Source organism: Nicotiana tabacum, chromosome 23 (assembly GCF_000715075.1).
Source record: "Nicotiana tabacum cultivar K326 chromosome 23, ASM71507v2, whole genome shotgun sequence".
NCBI classification, from domain to species: domain Eukaryota; kingdom Viridiplantae; phylum Streptophyta; class Magnoliopsida; order Solanales; family Solanaceae; genus Nicotiana; species Nicotiana tabacum.
The window spans coordinates 42,716,923-42,741,825 of NC_134102.1; the positions used below are offsets into that span (position 1 = coordinate 42,716,923).

Here is a 24,903-nt window from a genome sequence, read left to right on the forward strand (position 1 = left end):
GCATGCTCGATCCTCGATGGCTCGGGGACTTTGCCCGATTCTCTTTCCGAGGCTCCCTCATCTCGAGATAGAATCTATGCAGCCTTCACCGATTCAGTAGCCTTTGGGGCCTCGGTGCTCATTCTCACTCGAGCTACCAGCCCGAAATTGTCTTTTTTCTCTCCTTCGTCTTCATCCCTTAGACACCGAACATAGTCTTCGGTCAGGAGGATGTTGTTCTTCATTGGCTTATGAGCTGTCCTCTTCTTAGGTTCGGGATCCTCGGAGGTTGAGATTGTTTTCCTCTTTCTGTCCTTCACCGGTTTTGGTGCCGGGATCGAAGTCTCCCCCTCACCAGATAAGGGCCTCATGACAGCATCTTTGCCAAGGCCTGTATGAAAGGAAATTAAGTAAGAAATGCTTCAAGCAAAATCGTCAAAAATATGGAAAAAGGGGCTTACCATGAGTTTTGGCCTCCCATCGGTCCTTTGATAGATCGCACCATGAGCGCTCGGCATACGTAGAGGTCTAAGTTAGGTCCCGAACCTAGCTTTTGAGGTTAGAAATTACACCAGGCATCCAAGCAACCGCTACATCACGAAAAAAGATATCGATAAGAAAGAAACAAAGGAACAGAACAATAAATAGGAGCTAATAGTGGGATTGTACTTACGCTTCATATTCCATTCCTCGTGAAATGACATCTTCTCGACTGGGATTAGGTCGGAAGTCCTCACTCGAACGAACCGGCTCATCCAACCTCTGTCCTTATCCTCGTCTATGCTCGAGAATAGTACTTTGGTAGCTCGGCGTTGGAGTTTTATTAACTCGCCTCGATAGAGGCGATGGCTGTACAACCTGATATGGTGGTCGAGGGTGAAAGGCATCCCCTCGACTTTGTTTACGAAGAAGCGAATCAGAATAACAATTCGACAAAAAGAAAGATGGATTTAGCCTAGGGTTATTTGGTACTGGCAACAAAAATCAATGACAACGAGGTCGAAGGGGCCCAACGTGAAAGGGTACGTGTAAACACTTAAAAACCCTTTCACATGGGTGGTAATATCTTCTTCGGGAGCCGGGATCACCACTTTTTTGTTCTCCCAGTTACAATCTATCCTTACCTGTTTAAGGTATCCCTTAGTTATCGAGCACATATACCTCGATACTGGCTTGTATCGATCGGGAACCGACGAGGCTTTGTCGATCTTAATATCAGAAGTGAGAAACCCCCCCCCCTCGGAAATACACTCCTCAGGTCGTGGCTCAACCAGTGTTTTGTCGCCGGTAGGCCGCGATGAAGAAGCGTCTTCTTTTTGAGGAACAGTTTTTGATGTTTTCGCCATTTGGATTTGAAGTTGAAAATAGAGGGAGATGACAAGATTTGGTGTTCTAAGAAGAGATTTACAGTAAAAATCACAGATTTGCAGAAAAAGAACTTAGAAGATTTGGAGATTGGAGATCTCAAAGTAAAGAATGGTGAAAAGATGTGCTATTTATAGATTTGGCGATGACGGTTCAATATCAGCAGTGGCCGACCATCATCTGACACACATTTAATACCGTCATGGTTGGAATTGATGCAAACGTCAGTGTATATCTAGTCATATCGTTGGAAAATCATATCGTTTCTCGCCACATTCTTCCCGAGAAACGAGGGGACTATCTGTATACGGTCAAAACAGTTTTTCCCTTCGTATAATTATTCCAGATTAAAACATGATGCATCGAGGGTCGTCTTCATAATATCGAGATGATATCCGAAGCCAGGTTATCGAGCTCAAGATTTGGAGACCGATCAATACTGAGCCTGAGTCAATACCGAACTCGAGTCAATACAGAGTTCGAGTCGATATCGAGCTCGAGGTCCGGAGCTCGATCAGTACCGAGACCAACCAAGATCGAGCTATGAGACAAAGAGTCGTTGTAGCCGCACTAGGGGAGAGAATATCGACGGGAATTAAGGAAAAGCTAATTAACTAATTTATCATGGGATTTTCACTACGTATTTTTAATAATATACAAAGTAGGTTATTCCACTATATAAAGAGTGGCTATTATTTCTGTAAAAGGGATCGGACATTCAGAGGAGAAAACATTGATACACTCACATTCTAAAGATTATTACATTGATATAGAGTTGAGATTATCCCTTTTTGAGCTTGGACATTAATCCATCTTGCTTGTTTATATATCATTCTCTACTCAATTTGGTTTGTATTTCATTCCTTTATACAGTCAATATTCGATATTTTTCTACTTACTTTTTCGATTTGTACCAAGCTATACCACGTATCCTTAGAACTACGTATAAATTCAACTTTATCCGTTTTTTGGGTAAACATAAATTGCCCGCATAATAGTTCTCTAAGGGGAGTAATTAAAGCTCAATCTATCAAATGTACAAAATAGTTAAAGATTAAATTTGAAACTTTCAGTTAAAGATGATGAAATATTTAAGTAAACAAAAAAAGAGAACTTAATGATGAGAAGGATAAAAACAAAAGGAAATTGTGTTGTGACAGGATAAATAGTCTCTTCTCAATTGACAATGACAATAGAGCAAGCCTCAAAAAATAAGGATGTAAGACGGCTACCTAAGTGATCACACGTGCTTTTCCAATTTCCAAATTAGAGCACACAAAAAAGTTTGGTTGAAGGCAGCTAAGCTTGTTTCATTAGTTGTCTCTGTTTATTATTAACTTGAAAAGACCTCCACTTTTATTTGTCTCACCTAAATTTTGCTTTATCTCGCGTCTCGACAGAAAATGGTTTTACTGGCCCTTGCCAGGTTCAATGTCATTTCAATAGGATCTACAGACAAAAGAACATCACCTTTAAAAAGTTTCCCACCATATATAAAGTATATATGATAAATATTAAAAAACTTTATATTGAGATCTGTTTTTATATTGAGATCTCTTAATGCACCTGATCAATATTAAAACATTTATAAATACTCAGTGATATTCTCAGGCCACCATAGAATGTTGGAATCCAAAGTATATATATGCCTTAAATAGACCAAACATTCCAAGGATAGCAAAAACTTTTATTTGCAAAAACTGCGTAGCTAGTTATAAAAAGTTTAAGTCACTGAAATTCTCATGATCATGTATTTTATAGAGAGGAGCCGCTTAAATATAACCATCACGTGCAGTAAAATTCTCCATTAATAAGGTTAATTAGGATGGTTTTGTGGAAAATAATCCAGCTGTATTGATTTGACTTAGTTAAGTTTTGACATATACTATATGAGAAGTGGCAGTGAAAAGGTTAGAGAAAATAGAATAAGTGAATGGAATACAGTTAATTAATTCTACTTACATTTGCATTAGGACATATCGCATTTGCATTTCAACTTATCACATCTGCAATTCTTTTGAAATCAATAGGACATGCTGTTTGGAGTTTGTACATAACTTGACTACTTCATAGTATATATCTTTTACATCTCACAAACACATTTGAAATCCTGACTTCCACTAGGCCACTCTTTGCCATATAAAACACAGTTAAATTTTTTTTATTTCCACTCCATCAATAAATAAATAAGATTTCAAATGTGTCAACATCAATACAGCTTAATCACAATAAAGATCAGCTTAAGCTCAACTCTTTCATCTCGTGAGAGAGACACCAACTCTCTGTTTCCAACCAAATCACGTACGCTTCTTTTCCTCCTTCAATTCATGCCTAAAAAAGTTAGTATGGTATTTTTTGCTTCCAACACATTGCTTTGTCACCATATTCTGTCCTTTTCTCTAATGGACTTTTTTTACTACGTGCGTACTGACCCCTTATTAGTATTTTCTCTTCTTTCCTCACGTAACATCTCAATTACGCTGTTAAAAACCCATAGCTACACTCTATAAATACCTCACCATTTCCCCTTTTCTCTTCAACATTTCTTCCATATCTTCCACCCCCAGAAGAAAAAAAAAGAAAGATTTCCTTCTCTTCTCCTCTCACTTAACTTCACCTTTTCCCGAAACATATATAATTTCTGTGAAACTTGTGGGACATTGCTTCCTCGCTAAACTTCACAATATTTTTTGCTACGGAAAAATCCAATGGCTTGCTTAAACATTGACAAAATGGTTTGTACACTTTTCTATGCTTTCCATTCTAAACTGGCCAACTTCCTATATCTTTAGTTTGATGTTTATTTCAATGCATGGGCGTAAAGATCTTCTTTTTTCCCTTTTGTATTTAATTTGTTCCTTTCCCTGTTCATGATAATTTGGATCTTTTTTGCTTTATGATTTCTAATTCTTTCCATCACAATTAAAATGGCCAACTTCGTCTTCTCTAATCGTTTTGATGTTTTTCAAAATGGTCCGGTTTTTTTTCTTCTTTTTTATTATGGCTTCTCATTCTCAGATAGTCACGTCTTTTTCTTCTTCTTTTTTCCACATATGTACATTCCAAAAGTATTAAAAAATTGTTGTTTCGTAAGAATAATTAATATAGTATATTCTGTGTGATGCATGAGTTTCTGTTTCATGTTTATTGCAAATAAAGACGAATTCATAATATACCGCCAAGTAGTTCAGAATTAGAATGATTTTATTATATACTCTTCTATACATATTTTTTTTTTTTATATGTATACATGATCTAGGTCAATATCAATGGGTTCAGTTGAATCCACAGAAACCGTCCTAAATCCATCAAACTGTTCTACTATCTCTAGTCATTGTACCAAGTGATATATATGTTTGGTATTTTCATTTCCAACTTCGCTCTAGAATATGTAATTTAGTAGCATTGAGAAGAAGAAAAAGCCATAAAAATGTTGTCACGGTCTCACGGGAGTCTTGTCATGCTTGACTTGCCGTGTAGGTTTTTTACTAAATACGTAGTAGAAATTCTAGTTCATCGAGAGTCTGCAATAATACTATTTTGCTATATGATGAACTTTCTGTCATGGCTTTAATACGTATAGAAATACTTATAAAGGAGAATTCAAACACGTCAAGTAATATTGTAACTTAGCGAAAGATGTGCTACAATAAAGACAACGTTGTTTGTTGCTTTTAAGACTTCTTAGTTTTCTTAACACAGATAAGAATATCATTTCACTTTAACGTTATAGAAGGACCACACAATACGTCATCCACTGATCCATGTATGTAAATACATACAGCTGGTTGTCTATGCAGGTCGAAGGATAAAAATGGGGACAAACACTGAATCTTGGTGTAGTTTTAGCTTAAGGTTGTTTTGGTAATAAGTAAAGCTAGTAACAGAAGAGTTATTTTCCTATATATAGTAAATCTATTGCAAAAGCATGCTACGTAATTGCCATAATACGCGTCCAAAATAATCAGTAGGAGTTTACGTTTTATTAAGCACTAGCCGTGTAAAAAATAGTTATACAATTGTCCACTTTAAAGCTGTTAAAAGCAGGTAATTTTATATAATATCATTAATGAGTAACTTAGGATAAAAGGTACGTAACTTGTTATACCAAATTAATTTACATTAATAGTATAAAAATCATTACCTTGTCAGTATATCTTTAACTTAAATCCAATTAACTGGAGAAGTCCAGCAACTTTGTGTTTATGCAGATAATGATAACTCGTTTATATTGCTTTTCTCCTATAGTACAGGTTAAACCAAAAGTAAGAAACTGATTTTCCAATATAGCAAATGGAAAGTAAGAATTATTCCCACATGACGCGAAACGAATAATCGTAGTGTTTAGGACAGCATCTCGTGTGGGTAATTAATATAATTAAACTAGCTAGTTCAAACCAGACAATGGCAGTATAAATGATTCCTTCACAGAGCAGAATAACAGCGTACTGAGTAGTCATAAAATTGTCAATTCATGAATATTCTTTCTTAATTAAGCTGTTGGACGCCTTGGTAAAAACTAAATTAATTACTCCTTATATTCCATCTTAACGGCTAATGCATGTTCTCCCATAATATTTTTACAGTGTCATAAGCCAGAGAATCAAAAAGATGAATACACCTTTGATGGAAGTGTGGATAAGCATGGTCAACCTGCCGTGCGTGCGAGGACTGGGAGGTGGTTTGCTGGTGTTCTCTTACTTGGTAAGCAAATTTTTAATTGATAATCGAATACAAATGATAATATGGAGTAGTAGATCATCATCCAACCGAAATACCAGATTTTTGCTTGTTACAACTTTAACAGTTATTGAAAAATAACTATTTCTTTTATCTTTTAAATTAATATCAGTGAATCAAGGTCTAGCCACGTTGGCATTCTTTGGTGTTGGAGTCAATCTAGTACTATTTCTGACTAGAGTTATGGGTCAAGACAATGCTGAAGCAGCCAACAATGTGAGCAAGTGGACTGGGACAGTTTATATCTTCTCTCTCTTGGGAGCTTTCCTCAGTGATTCCTATTGGGGAAGATACAAGACTTGTGCTATTTTCCAAGCCATTTTTGTGGCTGTAAGTGAAATGTCTCAATTCACAACTCAATTATTATCTTTAAAATATTTAGGTACTAATTAAGATTTTGTTCTTGCAGGGAGTGGTTTCACTTTCATTGACTTCATACATTTTCTTAGTCAAGCCTAAAGGTTGCGGAGACGAAAGTAACCCTTGTGGGTCCCACTCGACTATAAGTGTCGCACTCTTCTACGTGTCTATTTACTTAATTGCCCTTGGGAATGGAGGGTATCAGCCTACTATTGCAACATTTGGAGCTGACCAATTTGATGAAGATCACCCTCAAGAGAGTCACTCAAAAGTGGCTTTTTTTAGCTACTTTTACTTGGCATTAAATCTTGGATCTTTGTTCTCAAATACCATCTTAGGCTATTTTGAAGATAAGGGAATGTGGACTTTAGGCTTTTGGGCGTCGGCTGGCTCTGCCATTTTGGCATTAGTATTGTTTCTTATTGGAACACCTAGGTATAGGCACTTTAAACCTACAGGCAACCCTTTGTCAAGGTTTTGTCAAGTGGTTGTGGCTGCTACTAGAAAATGGAAAGTTGAACAACCTAGAAGGGGAGATGAACTATATGAGGGTGAAGGACAAGAACCTGCTGAAAATGGAAATAGAAGAATTCTCCATACAGATGGTTTCAAGTAAGTTATTTTAATGAAATTTAGTACTTGCTATTTATTTTATGACACTCATTCTTTTTTATTTTCCTTAAAAAAAAGAATGACACTTTATATCTTACCCTTAATGATATACTCTTAAAGATCATGATATGTTTAAAATCATAAATTCTAATTAGGAAACTTAAAATATATGTTATTTTTCGCCAGTCAAACACCGTTATATAATAGGCAATGGACGGACTATGTTTTGCATTGTTTTGATATACGATATTATTTGGTTTTGGTATTATAGATTCTTGGATAAAGCAGCTATAATCACATCAAAAGATGGAGAAAACAACCCATGGCGTCTTTGTGCAGTATCTCAAATTGAAGAAGTGAAATGCATATTGAGATTACTTCCAATATGGCTTTGCACAATACTGTATTCAGTAGTGTTTACACAAATGGCCTCTCTGTTTGTGGAACAAGGGGCTGCAATGAAAACAACAGTCTCAGGCTTTCATATTCCTCCAGCAAGCATGTCTAGCTTTGATATTCTCAGTGTTGCAGCATTCATTTTTATCTATAGAAGAGTTCTTGATCCCCTTGTTGCAAGATTAAAGAAGTCTGCTCCAAAAGGATTGACAGAGCTCCAAAGGATGGGAGTTGGACTCATCATTGCTATTATGGCAATGGTAGCAGCAGGAATCGTTGAGCATTTCAGGCTAAAATCTGCGGACAAAGATTGTTCAAGTTGCACGAATTCAAGTTCATTAAGTATTTTTTGCCTAAAATTTACTTGGATCAAGATTATCATGATTGTATTTTCATGTGCTAAATTTGATCAGGCTAAAATCCGCGGACAAAGATTGTTCAAGTTGCACGAATTCAAGTTCATTAAGTATTTTCTGGCAAGTTCCTCAATATGTACTTATTGGAGCATCAGAAGTATTTATGTATGTGGGACAATTGGAGTTCTTCAATGGACAAGCACCTGATGGATTGAAAAGCTTTGGAAGTGCACTATGCATGACTTCAATTTCACTAGGAAATTATGTCAGCAGCTTATTGGTTTCTATTGTCATGAAAATTTCAACTACTGATAAGATGCCTGGGTGGATACCTGGAAATCTCAACAAGGGTCATTTAGACAGATTCTATTTCCTTTTAGCAGCATTGACAGCAGCTGATTTTTTGGTCTATCTTATTTGTGCTAAATGGTATAAGTACATTAAGTTTGAAGAAAGAAGCATTGAAAAGCTAAATGGAAACAAGCAAGGAGATTTCAAGGTCTAATAAGCTTGGGGAGAGAAAATAAAAGACTCTATGATACCAACTATTTACATTAATAATGACAATTTAGGATTAGAAGAGATATTGTATGATATGTATTTAGTGCAAGGAGACTAGAGAAGCGCATTGTTACTGTTCTCTAAGTTGAGCACAAGATGTTTTGTTGGAATCAATTGATGATGCCTAAATCAATTATATTGATTTTTTGTGACAATTTTTGACTTATTTATTATTAATATAGAAAGTTAAGATTGGACTAATTTACCTTTTGTAGTATACTCTTTTCTTTAATTAATTTTGTAAATGTTACTTGCTTGGTCATCCTAATTACTATGTAATAGGGGTGGCAATTTGAGCCAAAACCCATTTGACCCGCTCAACTCGTCCAAGGTTGGGCTGATTATTGACCCGCCCATTTGTTGAATTCAATCTATCTTCACCCAACCTATTTCAGTCCATCTAAAGTTGGGCTGATTTTCAGCCCAAATTGATAAATGGGTAATTTTGTTAAAATAACTTTAAAATATATATTTTTGGTTGGATATGTTATATATAACCACAACAAGAGAAAAAAAGTCTTATTTGATAATTAAACAATTCATAAGAAAATAATAGGGAATTTTATAGCTTTACCCACAAAAGCTAAACTAATTATCCTTACCTATTCATTAGTTTTTCTATCTACCAAATTAATTATTCTTCCTACCCATTGTAGATTTTGTGGGTAATATTATTAGTGAAAGGAGATATGGGAATCGTGATTGTGGCTATGCTTTCATAAAGTTAAATGGAAAGTCATAAGAGGCTATTGTTAAACCGTGAGATTAAATTGTGCTCGCAAGAGACTATTGTTAAACCCGTCCAAGATTGGACTAATTATTGGCCCGCCCATTTGTTGAATTTAGTCTATCTTCACCCAACCTATTTTAACTCATCTAAAATTGGGCTGATTTTAAGCCCAAATTGATAAATGGATAATTTTTCTAAAATAACTTTAAAATATTTTTTTTGGTTGGATATGTTATATATAATCATAACAAGAGAAAAAACATCTTATTTGATAATTAAATAATTCATAAAAAAATAATAGGGAGTTTTATAGTTTTACCCACAAAAGCTAAACTAATTACCCTTACCTGCCCATTAGTTTTTCTACCCACCAAACTAATTACTCTTCCTACCCATTATAGCTTTTGTGGGTAATATTATTAGTGAAAGGAGATAGGGGAATCGTGATTGTGGCTATGCTTTCATAAAGTTAAATGAAAAGTCATAAGAGGCTATTGTTAAACCGTGAGATTAAATTATGCCCACAAGAGGCTATTGTTAAACTCGTCCAAGGTTGGGCTAATTATTGACCCGTCCATTTGTTGAATTCAGTCTATCTTCACCCAACCCATTTCAGTTCATCTAAAGTTAGGCTGATTTTCAGTCCAAATTGGTGAATGAGTAATTTTGCTAAAATAACTTTAAAATATTTTTTCTTGGTTGGATATGCTATATATAACCATAACAAAAGAAAAAGAGTCTTATTTGATAATTAAACAATTCATAAGAAAATAATATGGAGTTTTATAGCTTTACCCACAAAAACTAAACTAATTACCCTTACCTACCCATTAGTTTTTCTACCAACTAATTACTCTTCCTACCCATTGTAGCTTTTGTGGGTAATATTATTAGTGAAAGGCGATAGGGGGATCGTGATTGTGGCTATGCTTTCATAAAGTTAAATGGAAAGTCATAAGAGGCTATTGTTAAACCGTGAGATTAAATTATGCCCATAATTTATTCTTGACACATTACATGAGGAGGAGGGAAGCAAGAACTTGAAAAAGCCAACAAGAGGTGAAATAGTAGGCTGCCCATAAAAGTTAAGTATCGAGAAGAGAGAAATAATTATTATTTTCATCATCTACTTCTAATACAATAAATAACATCTCTATGGAATTCCATCTAACACCTCTTTGAAGAAAAACAATTGTAAAAAGTATGAGAACTTTGTTAAAATATTTAAAAAAGGATCCAGTTAAAAATTTTAAAATGATCCAATTATAATATCATATTGTATATTATAACAATATATTATTGTAGTAAACTATATAATATTGAATTATATATTATATACCAAATAGCATACAATATATGAAAATAATATTTTATGTTCTTCATTCGACATTATGCTATTACATTAAAATAGTATACTATTTTGGTATATTGTATACTATTACAGTATACTGTTGCAGTATATTGCATATTATTACAATATACCATTATAGTATATTATATACTATAATAGTATACAGTTGCATGATAGCTATATACTCCTGCAGTGTATTGTATACTGTAATGATATACTGTTAGGTAACCATGTTCTTCTTTGATTATTACATTATACCATTGCAGTATATTGCATACTATAATAGTATATTATTGCAATATAGCTATATATTCCTACAATAAATTTTATACCATAGCAATATACTCTTAGGTAACTCTATTCTTCTTTGATTTTCAGTTGAAAGATTCGATCTCAATTACCTCAATCACATCAAATTTCAGTATGAACTTCCAGAAGGTACTATAAGCAATATTTAATAACACCCACTTTGAATCAAACAAGAAATCTTCAAAAATAAAAATTAAGCTTCAAGCCAACAATGGTGGATATTCAAATACACATAAAAATTCATATTTGGGAAGCTTACTTGAAGGTACTATAAGCAATATTTTATAGTACCCACATCGAATCAAACAATAAATTTTCAAAATAAAATTTTAAATTCAGGAGCTTCAAGCTCAACAATGGTGGGTCTTCATACACATACAAAAATTATAAGGAAAGGAGGTAGAACAATAGCTTGGGTTGACCCTCTTAATAAAGATCGATTTGGTAGAGAAGAAGTAGATTCATTCAAGTCCACTACCAGGTAAGCTTGCAAAAATGAAGCAGAATATTTTTAACATTCTGTACTTCAAATGAGAAGTCACATAGCTAATGGGTGGGCCGGATAAATAGCTTGGGCTGCATAGGTAGCAAATGTAAATAGTTTAGGCTTGGGTATTAAAGGGTAAATAGTTTGGGCTTAATGGGTATAAAGTGATATTTTTCCAAAATAATACACATTAATTAAAGCTTGGTAAGAGTTGGGGGGTTGGGCTATGAAATAAATTTTAGCCATACTTGACCAAATTCATCTCCGCCAAATACCCGCCCATTTATTGATGCAACTCATTTTGATCCGTCAAAAATTAGCCAACCCGCCCATTTGGCACCCCCATGTACCAATATCTGTCTCATCATTAAAGCAAATATTGTGATCAAATCTTTCGATCTTTTCTTCAGAAGCATCACCACAATCGGACCTTTTTTTGCCGTGTCCAACCCCACCAATACCATTCCAGGCTTTTTCTAAATTTATAAAGGAATAATTTACATAAATAAGTCGAAAGATATTATTTACCAATAATAACTATAAATTATGATCTAAGCCTGAAAATATTACCAATGATATACCAATTCAAAAATCTAAGCAAAAACAGGAAGGGATTCTGGAACGAGGCAAATCTCAGTCAACTTTTAATAAATGATACGCCCAAAAATTAGTTTTTACATACGGTGAAAATGTGTAGAGGGTAACGAGCCTTAAGCATATGTATTTAACGTCTAGATTTGACGGGATATCGACTTTTATTTACACTGAAAGCACTATATAATGAATGCACCTTCAGTTTGAATTTTCAACTTCAAAAGAAGGCGCTAGGAGTTAATTGCGCCTTCAGTCAACTGATTTGACTGGTAAATCAGTTTTTTGAAGGCACATGTATAGCACCTTCGTTCAGAAATAAATCAAAAATAGATATTATTTTCCAACAATCAGCCACGAAATTATGCTCTAAGCTAGAAAATATTACCAATGACATACCAATTCAAAAACCTAAGCAAAACCATGGAGTGATTCTTGAAATGAGGCAAATCTCAGTTAATTTTCAATAAATAGTACGCTCAAAACTTAGTTTTCACAAATGGTGAAAACGCATAGAGGGTAACAAGCCTTCAATATATGTATTTAACGTCTAAAATTAGACAGAACATCGACATATGTTTACACAGAAGGGGCTATATAATGAATGCACCTTCAATTTAAATTTTTAACTTCAAAAGAAGGCGTTGGGAGTTAATTGCGCATGCACATGTCGCACTCTCATCAATGCGCCTTCCCTGAAATGTTACACCCCTCCCCTCTTCTCCCATTTTAATAAATGCCCCCCTCCACAACCTCCATTACTGCCCCTCGGTTTTCTTCCTCTATCTCTCCCAAGAAAAACACTGAGTCCCTTAAAAGAAAATGATACAAGAATCTTTGAAGGTGAGGGAATACTTTCATCCGAATAAATTGCAGTTTCAAGCAGGTTTTGAAGCATTTTACACTTTCATTCTGCGTTCCCTGGGGCGCAACTTCCAGGTGTAAGATTTTTTAGCGCCAGGGCTAGCGCCCCGCGCTACCCTGGGTGCTGGGTGACGGACTTCACTCCTATTTCATCCGAAATAAGGTTTTGACGGCTCTACACACTCCCAACTCGTATAAAAAGAAGTCTAAATCTATTTTGGAGGGGGAGATGCCACTTTGAGAGGAAAATACAAGCACGAATTACTCGGGAGCAAGGATTCTCAGTTTTTCTTCATCTTTCTTACTCCCTCGATTTCAATTTATGTGAACATGTTTGACTGGGCACAAAGTTTAGGAGAAAATAAAGACTTTTGGAATTTGTGGTGCTAAACAAGTCGAAAAGGGGTCCAGAGTATTTGTGCGGTTATAAAAGCTTCTCTTAAGGGTAGAATTGGAAGTTTAAGCTAAATTGTTTCTAAATTCTGAAAGGAGTCATTCTTTTTGGAACGGACCAAAAAGGAAATAGCTTCATATAAACTGAAACGTAGGGAGTAGTATTTTCAACTATTCAACACTTACAAAATTGTTTGGCTTTATCATGAGTGGCTAAAACCTATAAATTCTGGGGTTATGATTTAGCCATGAATATTGTTGTTTGAAGTTGACTTGACCTTGATTATAATTCGTTAATATATGGTTGTTTCTTCAATTATGTGATTAACTGCTTAATTATCTGGCCAACAGTTAGGTTCTATTTAGTATATATGCTATGCTTGGGAAAGCTACGTCTAAATTAGAGAAGAATTAAAGAGGGCATGATCTTAACTCTTATTGAGGGGCAGATTTGTGGTTAGGATAGGAATATACCTAGTCACCATGCTCAATTTGAATATCGTAATCTTAATGCGTTCTTAATAGATTTATTCCATAGGAATATAGACATTAATCTATTTTGAATAGGCGAGTAGTAATTTGGGAGAATACTACGAGAGCAATTACTCAATTAATTAGCAATCATAAGCAAATTTTATGAAAGGGAGAATTAATTAGAGCGCAATATGATTGGTAAATCGATCACAACCCTGGAATATTCATCTCTACTAAATTCTTAATAACCAATTTTTGTTAGATCAATTAGTTGATAGTTATATTCATTGCTTAGTATACTCATACTTTTAAACTCTGATTGACTCGACTGAATAACAATCTTGGTGAAATTAGTGGGTAGTTGACATAAGTATCTGTGGGTTCAATACTCGACTTATCAATTTATTACTTGTATAACCATGTATACTTGCGTGTGCATTTGGAAGCGACAAGTTTTTGGCGCCATTTTCGGGGACTTGAATATTGACTACTTTACTAACTTTTACTTTAGTTGTTTATTTCATCAAGTCTAATGTATCTATATTGGTTGCTTTGCTCTCAGGAACTTTGATTAAATGCGAACATTCAAGAGCCAGGATAGACTTCAAGGCTTTGACCCCGAACCTGAAAGAACATATTTCACATGAGGTTAAAAGAAGCAAGGGACACAGATAATCTTCATGCACTTTTTCAATTACCTGTGAACATGGCAGACGAGAAACATATGATTGTTCAGGAGGTGTCGATGCCTAGCATTTCTAATGTCACCTTCAATATTGTGAAGTCCAGAATCACTAGACACTTTGAGCTAAAACAGAGCATGATCTAGTTACTACATGCAAATGAGTAGTTTATGGGCTTTCCACACGAGGAACCACAACAACACATTCTGAACTTCTTGGAGATTAGTGATACTTATATCACTAACGGAGTCACCCTAGACTATTTAAGGCTCACAATGTTTCCGTTCTCTCTGTTGGGCGAAGCAAAGCGGTGGTTGAAGGCGGAACCGGCAAATTCTATTACATCATCAAATGATCTGGCTAGAAAGTTTTTGGCACGGTTCTTCCCTTCAGGAAAAACTGCAAAGATCAGAAGTGAGATAGTCGCCTTTAAACATAAATCATACGAGTCTTTATATTCATCTTGGGAGAGGTTCAAGGGTGTGCTCAGAGATTATCCTCATCACAACTAGACAAATGAAGTGTTGGATTATACCTTCATAGAAGGGCTACATACAGAGACACAAATTGTGGTGGACGCTGTAGCGGGAGGTCAAGAGTAGGAGAAAAGATTTGATTAAATTTATGCATTATTGAACAAATTCTCCAAAAGTAATCCTGACTCGTAAGGAGAGATGGGCAGATACTGTAACGATCCGACTGATCATTTTGAGTATTTTAGCCATGTTCCCCCATTTATTGTATCCTCTATGTTATACTGTCATTATGTAACTTGCCGGGGTGGTTAGTTTTGGTTCGGGAGAGTTTCGAAGTGAAATAGGACACTTAATCTCAAAGTTGGAAGCTTAAGTTGAAAGAGTTGACCGGAGTTTGCCTTTTATGTAGATGACTACGGAATGGAATTTTGACAGTTCTAATAGCTTTGTATGGTGATTTTGGACTTAGGAGCGTGTCCGGATATTGATTTGGAGGTTCGTAGGTCGTTTTGGCTTGAATTGACGAAAGTTGGAAAGTTGAAGGTTTGGAACATTGAGTAGTTTGATCGGGAGTTGAATTTATTAATATCAGGTCCAGATTTTGATTCTGAAAGTTAGAATAGGTCTGTTTTGTCAATTATGACTTGTGTGTAAAATTTGAGGTCAATTGGAGTTGGTTTGGTATTTTCGACATTAGTTTTAGAAACTAGAAGTTCATGAGTTCCTTAGCTTGAATTGAGGAGCGATTCATCGTTTTAGTGTTGTTTGATGCGATTTAAGGCTTCGAGTGAGTTTGTATCACATTTTAGGACTTGTTGGTATATTCAGACGGGGTCCCAGGGGCCTCGGACATGTTTCGAATTGAGTTTGGACCATTTGTTCTTGAAAGAGGACTGCTGGTTTTTCCTATTCTGGTTTCCTTCCACACGTTCGCGAAGATTCTCCCGCGATCACATAGATTCCTTAGGGACTACTAGGATTTTACTCTTCGCGTTCACGAAGTGAGGGGTGCGATCCCGAAGGTTGAGGAGCTTGTGCAGATAGAACTCATGGATGTGACCGCGTTCGCGTATAAGGTAGGAGAGTCGGTGCTGAGGCTCTTGTTGTTCTTTGCATTCGCGTGGTGTTGTGCGCGATCGTGTAGACTTGGGAGCTCCTGCCATCACATTCACGACCGTAGTCACGCAATCACGTGGTGTCTTTTTTGAGCTGAGGAGATTTGTTCTCCGCGATCGCGAGTGTTTGTCTGCGATCTCGAAAGAGGATAACTGGACAGCAATGTTAAGTTTAAAAAATGAGGGTTTTATTTCATTCTTCATCTTTTGGACTTAGAGAGCTCGGTTTGTGCCAATTTTAAGAAGGAGTTTTAAGGAAATGATTGGAGTAAGTGATTCTAACTCGGATTTGATTATTTTACATAAACCCATCATTGTTTTTACCATTTAAGTTGGGAAAAATTATGAAAATTTTATAGACCGTATTTTGAGGATTTTAAAGGCGATTTGAGATTGGATTGGAATAATTTTAATATGGATGGACTCATTATCGAATGGATATTCGGATTTTGTATGTTTGGTCGGGGTTCGAGACGCAAGCCCGACTTAACTTTTTGAGTTGACTTTTTAATTTTCTTTAAGATTGCAGCTTTATTATTCAGAATAGTTTCTTATGGTTTGTATTAATGGTATAAAGTTATTTTGGCTAGACTTGAGCCGTTCGGAGTTGGATAATCACGTAAAAATCTTACTAGTGGATTGAGTTAGCGTATTTTGAGGTAAGTGTCTTGTCTAACTTCGTGTGAGGGAATTATTCCATAGGATTGGTGTTGTTTTGTGTTAATTGTGGTATGTGAAAGTCGTGTACGCAAGGTGACGAGTGGGTACACGGACTAAATGTGGTAATTAACCGGCTTGAGCTATGTAGATTCTTTCATGCCATTAATTGAATTGTCATAACATCTTATCTTCATCATCGTTAACCTATCCTTACGTGATTTACTTGACATTGTAAATACTTGTTTTATCTCTTACTTGTTAATTTCCTTTACATACTTAGTTGAAGTTATTGTTCTCTCATTTCCTTATTAATTATTTAACTACTGTGTTCCTTTACTTGAAGTTGTTATTTCTTGGAATATCTTATTGTTGAATTATGGTGTTGAAGTTATAAATGTCGCGATTCTCATTGAGGCAAAGCTTTCCATTTGTTAAAATACCATTCTTGTTGAGTTATTCAGTCCCCATTGCTATTGTTGAGACTCTTGTATATATTGTGGTTGAGCCATGAGCTATTTATTATGAAAATACTATTGTTGTTGACTTCTTTGGCAAGTTGTGGTATTGGTCACTTGAGGTACGATTTGTGATATGTTGTGATATTGATACGCATGAAGTGTTATAAGGAGAACTACTTGAAGCCACGCAGTGTGATAAGATGGGCTAAAACGCGGGAAGCTATTTCAGAAAAATAATTTTCAAAACAAAATGTAAGGCTCTCGCGGTGATATAAGGAAAGACTGTGATTTGATTTGTGAAATGAGACTACGAGGCGGTACCTCAGTAGTGATTCTTGCTGATACCTTTCATTTACATCACTTGTGTTTTGTTTGCATCATTTTTTTGGCATTCTTATTATGCGTTTTCTTCCGTGATGTCTTAATTGCCTAAATTTTAGTGTAACTATACTTATTAGATTTCTTCATTGTATCATTCCATTGTTTCAATTATTAAACTGTAATATACATGTTTAGTTTTTTTAATTTATTCCAGTAGGTGTCTTGACCTGACCTCGTCACTACACTGCCGAGGTTAGGCGCGATACTTACTTGGTATTATTGTAGTGTACTCATACTACGCTTCTGTACATCTTTTTGTGCAGATCCAGGTACTTCATACCAGCCTAGGCACCCTTGAGTTGAGCTTGGATCAGAGACTTCAAGGTATACATGTTGGCGTCCGCAGGTCTCGGAGTCACCCTCTATCTAGATTCTATTTCATTCTCCTTTTTATATATACTATTGTACAAGGATGTTCAATATACTCGTGTAGAGCTTGTGACTCGGTATCACCAGATTTTTGGTGTTATATACAGTGTATTGACTCATGTATACTTCAATATACTATTGTTTAGGGTGTTATGTTCAATATACGACATCCTACAAACGGAGATTGAGGTCGTGACAGACACACAATTCAAAAATGTGTAGGGTGTTGACACTCAATTTTGATCCTTCGTATTTAAAAATTAACTTCTGTAGGCTAAAAGAATAATAAAATATAGCATTTTGCACATTATTTATCTCTTATGCAATTTATTGATAATTATTCATATTTTTACAAAATATAGGAATTTTTTTATTTTATTGCAATTAGTTAAATACTACCATTTTGTGCATATTTCTAAATTTTAAATAATTTATTCATAATTATCCTATTTTTCAAATATTAGGATATTCTATCAATTTATTGGCCTTTCAAAAATAAAATAATAAGTTACTACATCTTTGTCGTTGTAGTCGACATTTTCAAATAAATACTACAAGATTTTCAAATTAAATAACCATTTCCTAATTTTAGCACAGTCTAGTACTTATATGGAAGCCAATAGAATTTATTTTAAATACGGATTCTGTCTAGTTAAATTAATGTCTCATTAGCATCCAACGTGACAAGATATTTAATTTAACTAGACATTGATGTGACATGACATAATGATGATACTTTTTTACACAATGGGTAAAGACCCATTTATTTTGTCCTACTCTAAATCTTGCCCCATAAGTTTTGTACCCACACCCACTATACAAATATACTACCCAACACAGTTAAAAACCATAAGTATTATAAGAAATATCAAATTATGGTGGATGTCTACTCTTCCTCCATGATCTTCATCTCAAATGCTTAATGACATATTCAATGATATATTTTCTATATTTAATGACATATTCAATGACATATTTTTTTTACTTTTTATGCCTATATGAAGGCCTTGTAATAGATAGGAAAATACACACATTTGAAGAAGAAATAAGAATCTCTTCTATCTTTCTCCATATATCTCTTAGCTTGTTTTTTCTTGTTCCATATTATTACTTTGAGTTATATTTTATAACACGTTATCAGCACGAGACTCTACCGTCTCAAGAAGCTCTTTGAGAAAACTAAGGTATAACTTTTCTCCTCTTTTAATTATGACTAATATTATGAAAAGAAAGTTCATTGCCCTTGAAATTTCGGGCAAGAACTATATGACATGGGTGTTAGATGCTGAAATCCATTTAGATGCAATGGGTCTTGGAGATGCCATTAAAGACAAAAATAAAGTATCTACCCAAAACTGTGCAAGGCCTTGATTTTCTTGCGCTATCACCTTGATGAAGGGTTGAAGATAGAATATCTCACAGTCAAAGATCCACTTATTTTGTGAAATGGCTTAAAGGAAAGATATGATAACTTAAAGTTGGTCACTCTTCCACAAGCACGATATGATTGGGCTCATATGAGACTCCAAGACTTTAAGTCTGTTTTTGAATATAATTCTGCGATATTCAGAATTACTTCTAAATTGAAACTCTGTGGAGATACTATCACTGATTATGATATGCTTGAAAAAACGTTCACAACGTTTCATGCCTCCAATATGGTCTTGCAACAACAGTACTGAGAGAAATATTTCAAGAAGTATTCTGAGTTGATTTCTCTTCTCCTTGTGGCTGAACGAAACAATGACTTGCTTATGAGAAATCACGAAAATCGACCCACTAGGTCTACACCATTGCCTGAAGTGAATGAGGTATATTCCCATTATTCTAAGCGAGGAAAAGATCGTGGCCGTGACCGTGACCGTGGCCAAGGAAGAAATTTTCCTGGTGTTAATCACCCCCTCAAAGAAAAATAACCACCAAAAGTGGAAAGGGCCAAAGGCAAATGGTTTAGAAACTGAATGTTATCGTTGCGGTGAAAAAGGGCATTGGGCAAATATTTGTCGCATACCAAAATATTTGGTTGAGCTTTATCAAGAATCTCTAAAGGATAAAGCTCCTAAAGCTAATTTTGTCTATGACAATGAATTTGACATCACCCACTTGGACGTGGCAGATTGTTTTGAGCACCCTGATGGAAAAATAAACCACTCGATCGGTAATGGATCTATGGTTAAAGATGATTGAGCCTTTTGATTTTTATGTTTTTCTATTCGTAGTATCTAATGAATAAACATCATGTAATTTTTATTGCACTTAATAATACTTCTTATGTAGTTTTTAAAAATATATGTATTTCCTAAATTTTATAAATTTCACAAACAAGGAGTAATATCTTAGTAATTAGTGTCCTAGTCTCACTGATCTTTTAATTCCTTTTAATTTTTCTTTACGTTACTTTAATTCTCTTTAAGATGAGGTTTACAAGCACCCTCGAACAACTTTTGTTACTTCACCCTTAATTGTTTTTTTCATGTACTTATAATTGTATTATTTTTGCTGCGTAATTATTTGTATAATAATTAGAATTTTCTAGAAAATGAATTAAAAGGTCACTATTGAATTATTGGTTTAACTTTATTTCTTTTCCTTTTTTCTCTAAAAATATTAATATTTATTCATATACTTCTTTTGTATGTCAAACCATGGGAAGCAAATATGGATATCTTTCAAAGCAAACTTGGATCAAAGTTCAATTGTAAGAATATTTGCTTAATTGATTCATGTACAACACATACAATATTCAAAGAGAAGAAATATTTCTCTCATTTAAGTATGTGTAAGGCAGATGTTACTACAATTTCTGGTAGTAGTAATCTAATTGAAGGCTCTGGAAGAGCTAATATAATTCTGCCTAAGGGAACAATACTTATCGTCGAAATGGATTTCATATTGAGACAATAGATGAGAATAATCTCGAATATCTCATCGTTACCAAGAATGTCTCTGGCCAGAAAAGGGTTATTGAGAAGTTCTCGTCTTTATCTTGTGGCCTGTATTGGACAAGAATTAGTGCAATTGAGGCACATTCTATCGTAAACCAAAAGGTTTCTAATTCTAATACTTTTGTACTTTGGCATGATCGATTGGGACATCCTGGATCAATTATGATGAGACGAATTATAGAGAACTCAAATGGGCATCCATTAAAGAATTTAAAGATTCTTTTAAATAATGAGTTTTCTTGCACTTCTTGTTATCAAGGCAAGTTGATTATTAGACCATCACCAACAAAGGTTGGGATTGAGTCCCCTGCATTTTTGGAACGTATACAAGGGGATATTTGTGAACCTATTCACCCACCTAGTAGGTCATTTAGATATTTTATGGTCTTAATAGATGCATCTTCTAGATGGTCTTATGTGTGCCTATTTTTATCTCGCAACCTGGCGTTTGCAAAATTAATGGCACAAATAATTCGATTACGGGCATAGTTTCCAAATAATTCAATTAAATCTATTCGACTTGATAATGCTACTGAGTTTTCATCCCAAGCATTTAATGATTATTGCTTATCAATTGGGATAAAAGTGAAACATCCTGTAGCTCATGCTCACACTCAAAATGGCCTTGCAGAGTCATTGATTAAACGCCTGCAATTGATAGCAAGACCGCTACTCATGAAAATGAAATTACTCACTTCTGTTTGGGGTCATGCCATTTTACATGCAACAATACTAATTCGTCTCAGACCGATAAATTATCATAAATATTCCTCGTTGCAATTAGTTTTGGGTCATGAACCTAATATATCCCATCTAAAATTTTTTAGATGCGTTGTATATGTGCCTGTAGCACCGTCATATCGCACCAAGATGGTTCCCCAAAGAAGGTTAGGAATATATGTTGGGTTTGAATCGCCCTCTATTATTCGCTACCTCGAAACATTAACGGGAGATTTGTTCACTGCTCGATTTGCAGATTGTCGATTCGATGAGGCATTTTCCCCAAAATTAGGGGGAGAAATTGGTAAAATCAAACGGGAAATTTCGTGAAAAAATTCATCATTATCTCATCTTGATCCACGTATCTCTATTTGTGAAAAAGAGGTGCAAAAGATTATCCATTTGCAGAAAATAGCAAATCAAATGCCACATGCATTTACGGATCTGAAAAGGATAACGAAATCACATATCCATGCAGAGAATATTCCAATCCGTATTGATGTCCCTGTTAGAAAATCTTCTAGTGTCATAGCTAATGAGTCAAAAACACGCCTAAAGCGTGGTAGAGGCATTGGGTTCTAAGGATCGAAATCCTAGAAAAAAGAAAATAAATGATCAAGATGACACTACGAAAGAGCCTTATAAAGAAACCCATGATTTAACCAATCCTGAAATTCATGAGGATATCGATGAACCTGAGACTCAAGAAAATAAGGAACTATCAATAAACTCAATCAATATTGAGACAGATTTGAATCGATTGAATATAACTATGGATTATGTATTTGCATATAATGTTGCATCTAGCATTATGCAAGATAATGAGGATCTTGAACCTCAATCCGTTGGAGAATGTCGACAAAGACGTGATTGACCAAAATGGCAAGAAGCAATCCAATCTGAGTTGGATTCACTTGCGAAACGTGAAATTTTTGGGTCTGTAGTCCAAACACCTAATGGTGTTAAACCTGTTGGCTATAAATGGGTCTTTGTACGTAAAAGGAATGAGAAAAATGAAGTACAAATATATAAGGCACGCCTTGTTGCACAGGGATTTTCACAAAGGCATGGTGTCGATTATGAAGAGACGTATTCTCCTGTTATGGATGCTATAATACTCTGTTATCTCATTAGTCTTGCTGTCCATGAAAAGCTTGACATGCATTTAATGGATGTGGTTACAGCCTACCTTTACGACTCACTTGATAATGAAATATACATGAAAATTTCTTATGGATTTAAAATGCCTGACGCACATAATTCAAAGTCCAGGAAAATATTTTCAATCAAATTGCAAAGATCTTTATATGGTCTAAAGCAATCAGGAAGAATGTGGTATAACTGCCTTAGTGAATATTTATTAAAGGAATGTTATATAAATGATGCCATTTCTCCATGTGTTTTTATAAAGAAAACAATATCGGAGTTTGTTGTACTTGCCGTATATGTTGATGACATAAACCTTATTGGAACTCCTACAGAACTCCAAAAGGCAATTGATTATTTAAAGAAGGAATTCGAGATGAAAGATCTCGGAAAGACAAAATTATGTCTTGGTTTACAAATTGAACATTTGGCAAACGGGATTTTTGTTCATCAATCTGCCTACATAGAAAAAGGCATTGAAACGGTTTTACATGGATAGAGCACATCCATTAAGTACTCCGATGGTTGTTCGATCACTTGATGTGAATAAGGACCCGTTCCGACCTCAAGAAAAGAATGAAGAGCTTTTTGGTCCTGAAGTATCATATCTTCGTGCAATTGGTGCACTAATGTATCTTGCTAACACTACAAGGCCTGGCATAACTTTTTTAGTTAATGTCTTAGCAAGATATAGCTCTGTTCATACAAAGAGACATTGGAATGGAATCAAACACATATTGCGGTATCTAAAAGGGACTACCGATATGGGCTTATTTTATGACAATGATTGCAGTCCCGATCTTGTTGGTTATGCAGATGCTGAGTATTTATCTGACCCACATAAGACTCGATCTCAAACAGGTTATGTGTTTACCTGTGGAGGTACTGCAATATCTTGGCGATCGACTAAGCAATCAATCGTGGCTACTTCATCTAATCATGCTGAGATAATTGCTATTCATGAAGTAAGTCGAGAATGTGTATGGTTGAGGTCTGTAATACACCTAATTCGAGACAAATGTGGTTTGAAGTGTGACAAACTACCCATAATTTTGTATGAAAATAATGCAGCATGCATAGCTCAATTGAAGGGAGGATTCATAAAAGGAGATAGAACAAAACACATTTCACCAAAGTTATTTCACACATGATCTTCAAAAGAATAGTGATATCAGTGTGCAACATATCCGTTCAAGTAATAATAAGGCTGATTTGTTCACCAAATCTCTACTGACGTCAACCTTCAAGAAACTAGTGTACAAGATTGGGATGCGAAGACTCAAGGATGTGAATTGATGCTCTCATCAGGGGGAGTTAATACGCGGTGTACTCTTTTTTCCTTACAAGGTTTTGTCCCACTGGATTTTTTTGCTAGGTTTTTAACGAGGCAACCAAAAAACGTATTCCTAAACATGTGTACTCTTTTTCCTTCACTAGGATTTTGTTTTTCTAATAAGGTTTTAACGAGACATATTATCTATGGACATCCAAGGAGGAGTGTTATAAGAAATATCAAATTATGACAAATGTCTACTCTTCCTCCATGATCTTTATCTCAAATGTTTAATGAGATATTCAATGACATATTTTCTATGTTTAATGATATATTCAATGATATATTTTATTTACTTTTCATGCATATATAAATGCCTTGTAATAGATAAAAAAATACACACATTTAAAAAAGAAATAAGAATCTCTTCTATCTTTTTTCATATATGTTTTATCTTATTTTTTCTTGTTCCATATTATTACTTTGAATTATATTTTATAACAATAAGATCTTTTTATCTTCAAAAACCCTAGATCTCCTCGTTCTTAGATTAACAGTCGCAACTCCCCATTTTTTGCCTGTCTCTTATCTTTGAGAGAGAACACCCTTTTCGATTTCCACTGCCGCCGGCCATCCGCCGGATTTGACCACCGGCGGGTCTGGTCGGCCATTCGCGACCACCACTGCACCCTCCCCTTCTTCCCGCTCTTCTTCGTTCTCATTCAGACGCTGCCGCTGCTCCATCTCCATGGCCAAACGTTGGCCGAAAATTTCCAGATCTGGCCAGAAATAGAGCTGACCTCGGCGACTTGTTGATCTCCGCGTTTGGTCGTTGTTCTGGTGCTAGCGCCGTTGAAGCAACGCCTCTGAACTTGTCGTTTGGGCTGTTCTTTGTTGTTTTCTCACGCCGGAAATGCGCCAATCTGGCCAGAGCTGGCTGTTATCGGCGAACCCCTTTTTATCTCTGCTCTTCGTTCGTTATTTATGTGCTGCTATATGAAATCCAGATCTGAAAATGGTTTGTTCGCTAATCGGATTTTGACATATCCAGCCGGAAATTTCTCCGGCAAGCTATGTATTCTTCGACTACTGTTCTGACGTGGTTGTGT

The 24,903-nt window shown here is 35.2% G+C and overlaps 1 protein-coding gene and 1 non-coding gene across 2 annotated transcripts; one reads left to right on the plus strand and one right to left on the minus strand.

Moving 5' to 3' along the window:
• Nucleotides 1-3,882: 3,882 nt before the first annotated feature.
• LOC107763750 (protein NRT1/ PTR FAMILY 7.3) lies at nt 3,883-8,524 on the plus strand. Its single transcript, XM_016582249.2, has 6 exons — nt 3,883-4,079; nt 5,931-6,048; nt 6,197-6,414; nt 6,494-7,056; nt 7,328-7,741; nt 7,866-8,524. Exons 1-6 carry the CDS (start codon nt 4,053-4,055, stop codon nt 8,311-8,313), a joined length of 1,788 nt encoding a protein of 595 aa, XP_016437735.1. The 5' UTR covers nt 3,883-4,052; the 3' UTR covers nt 8,314-8,524.
• A 6,131-nt stretch (nt 8,525-14,655) lies between these two features.
• LOC142177850 (small nucleolar RNA R71) lies at nt 14,656-14,762 on the minus strand. Its single transcript, XR_012706395.1, has one exon. It is a non-coding gene; the product is annotated as a small nucleolar RNA R71 (small nucleolar RNA).
• Between the last annotated feature and the right edge of the window lie 10,141 nt (nt 14,763-24,903).

Coding starts and splice junctions, on each gene's coding strand:
- LOC107763750 (XM_016582249.2), top strand. CDS start 4,053: ATGGCTTGCTTAAACATTGACAAAATG. Junction 4,080..5,930: donor GCTTAAACATTGACAAAATG/GTTTGTACACTT, acceptor ATATTTTTACAG/TGTCATAAGCCAGAGAATCA. Junction 6,049..6,196: donor TGCTGGTGTTCTCTTACTTG/GTAAGCAAATTT, acceptor AATTAATATCAG/TGAATCAAGGTCTAGCCACG.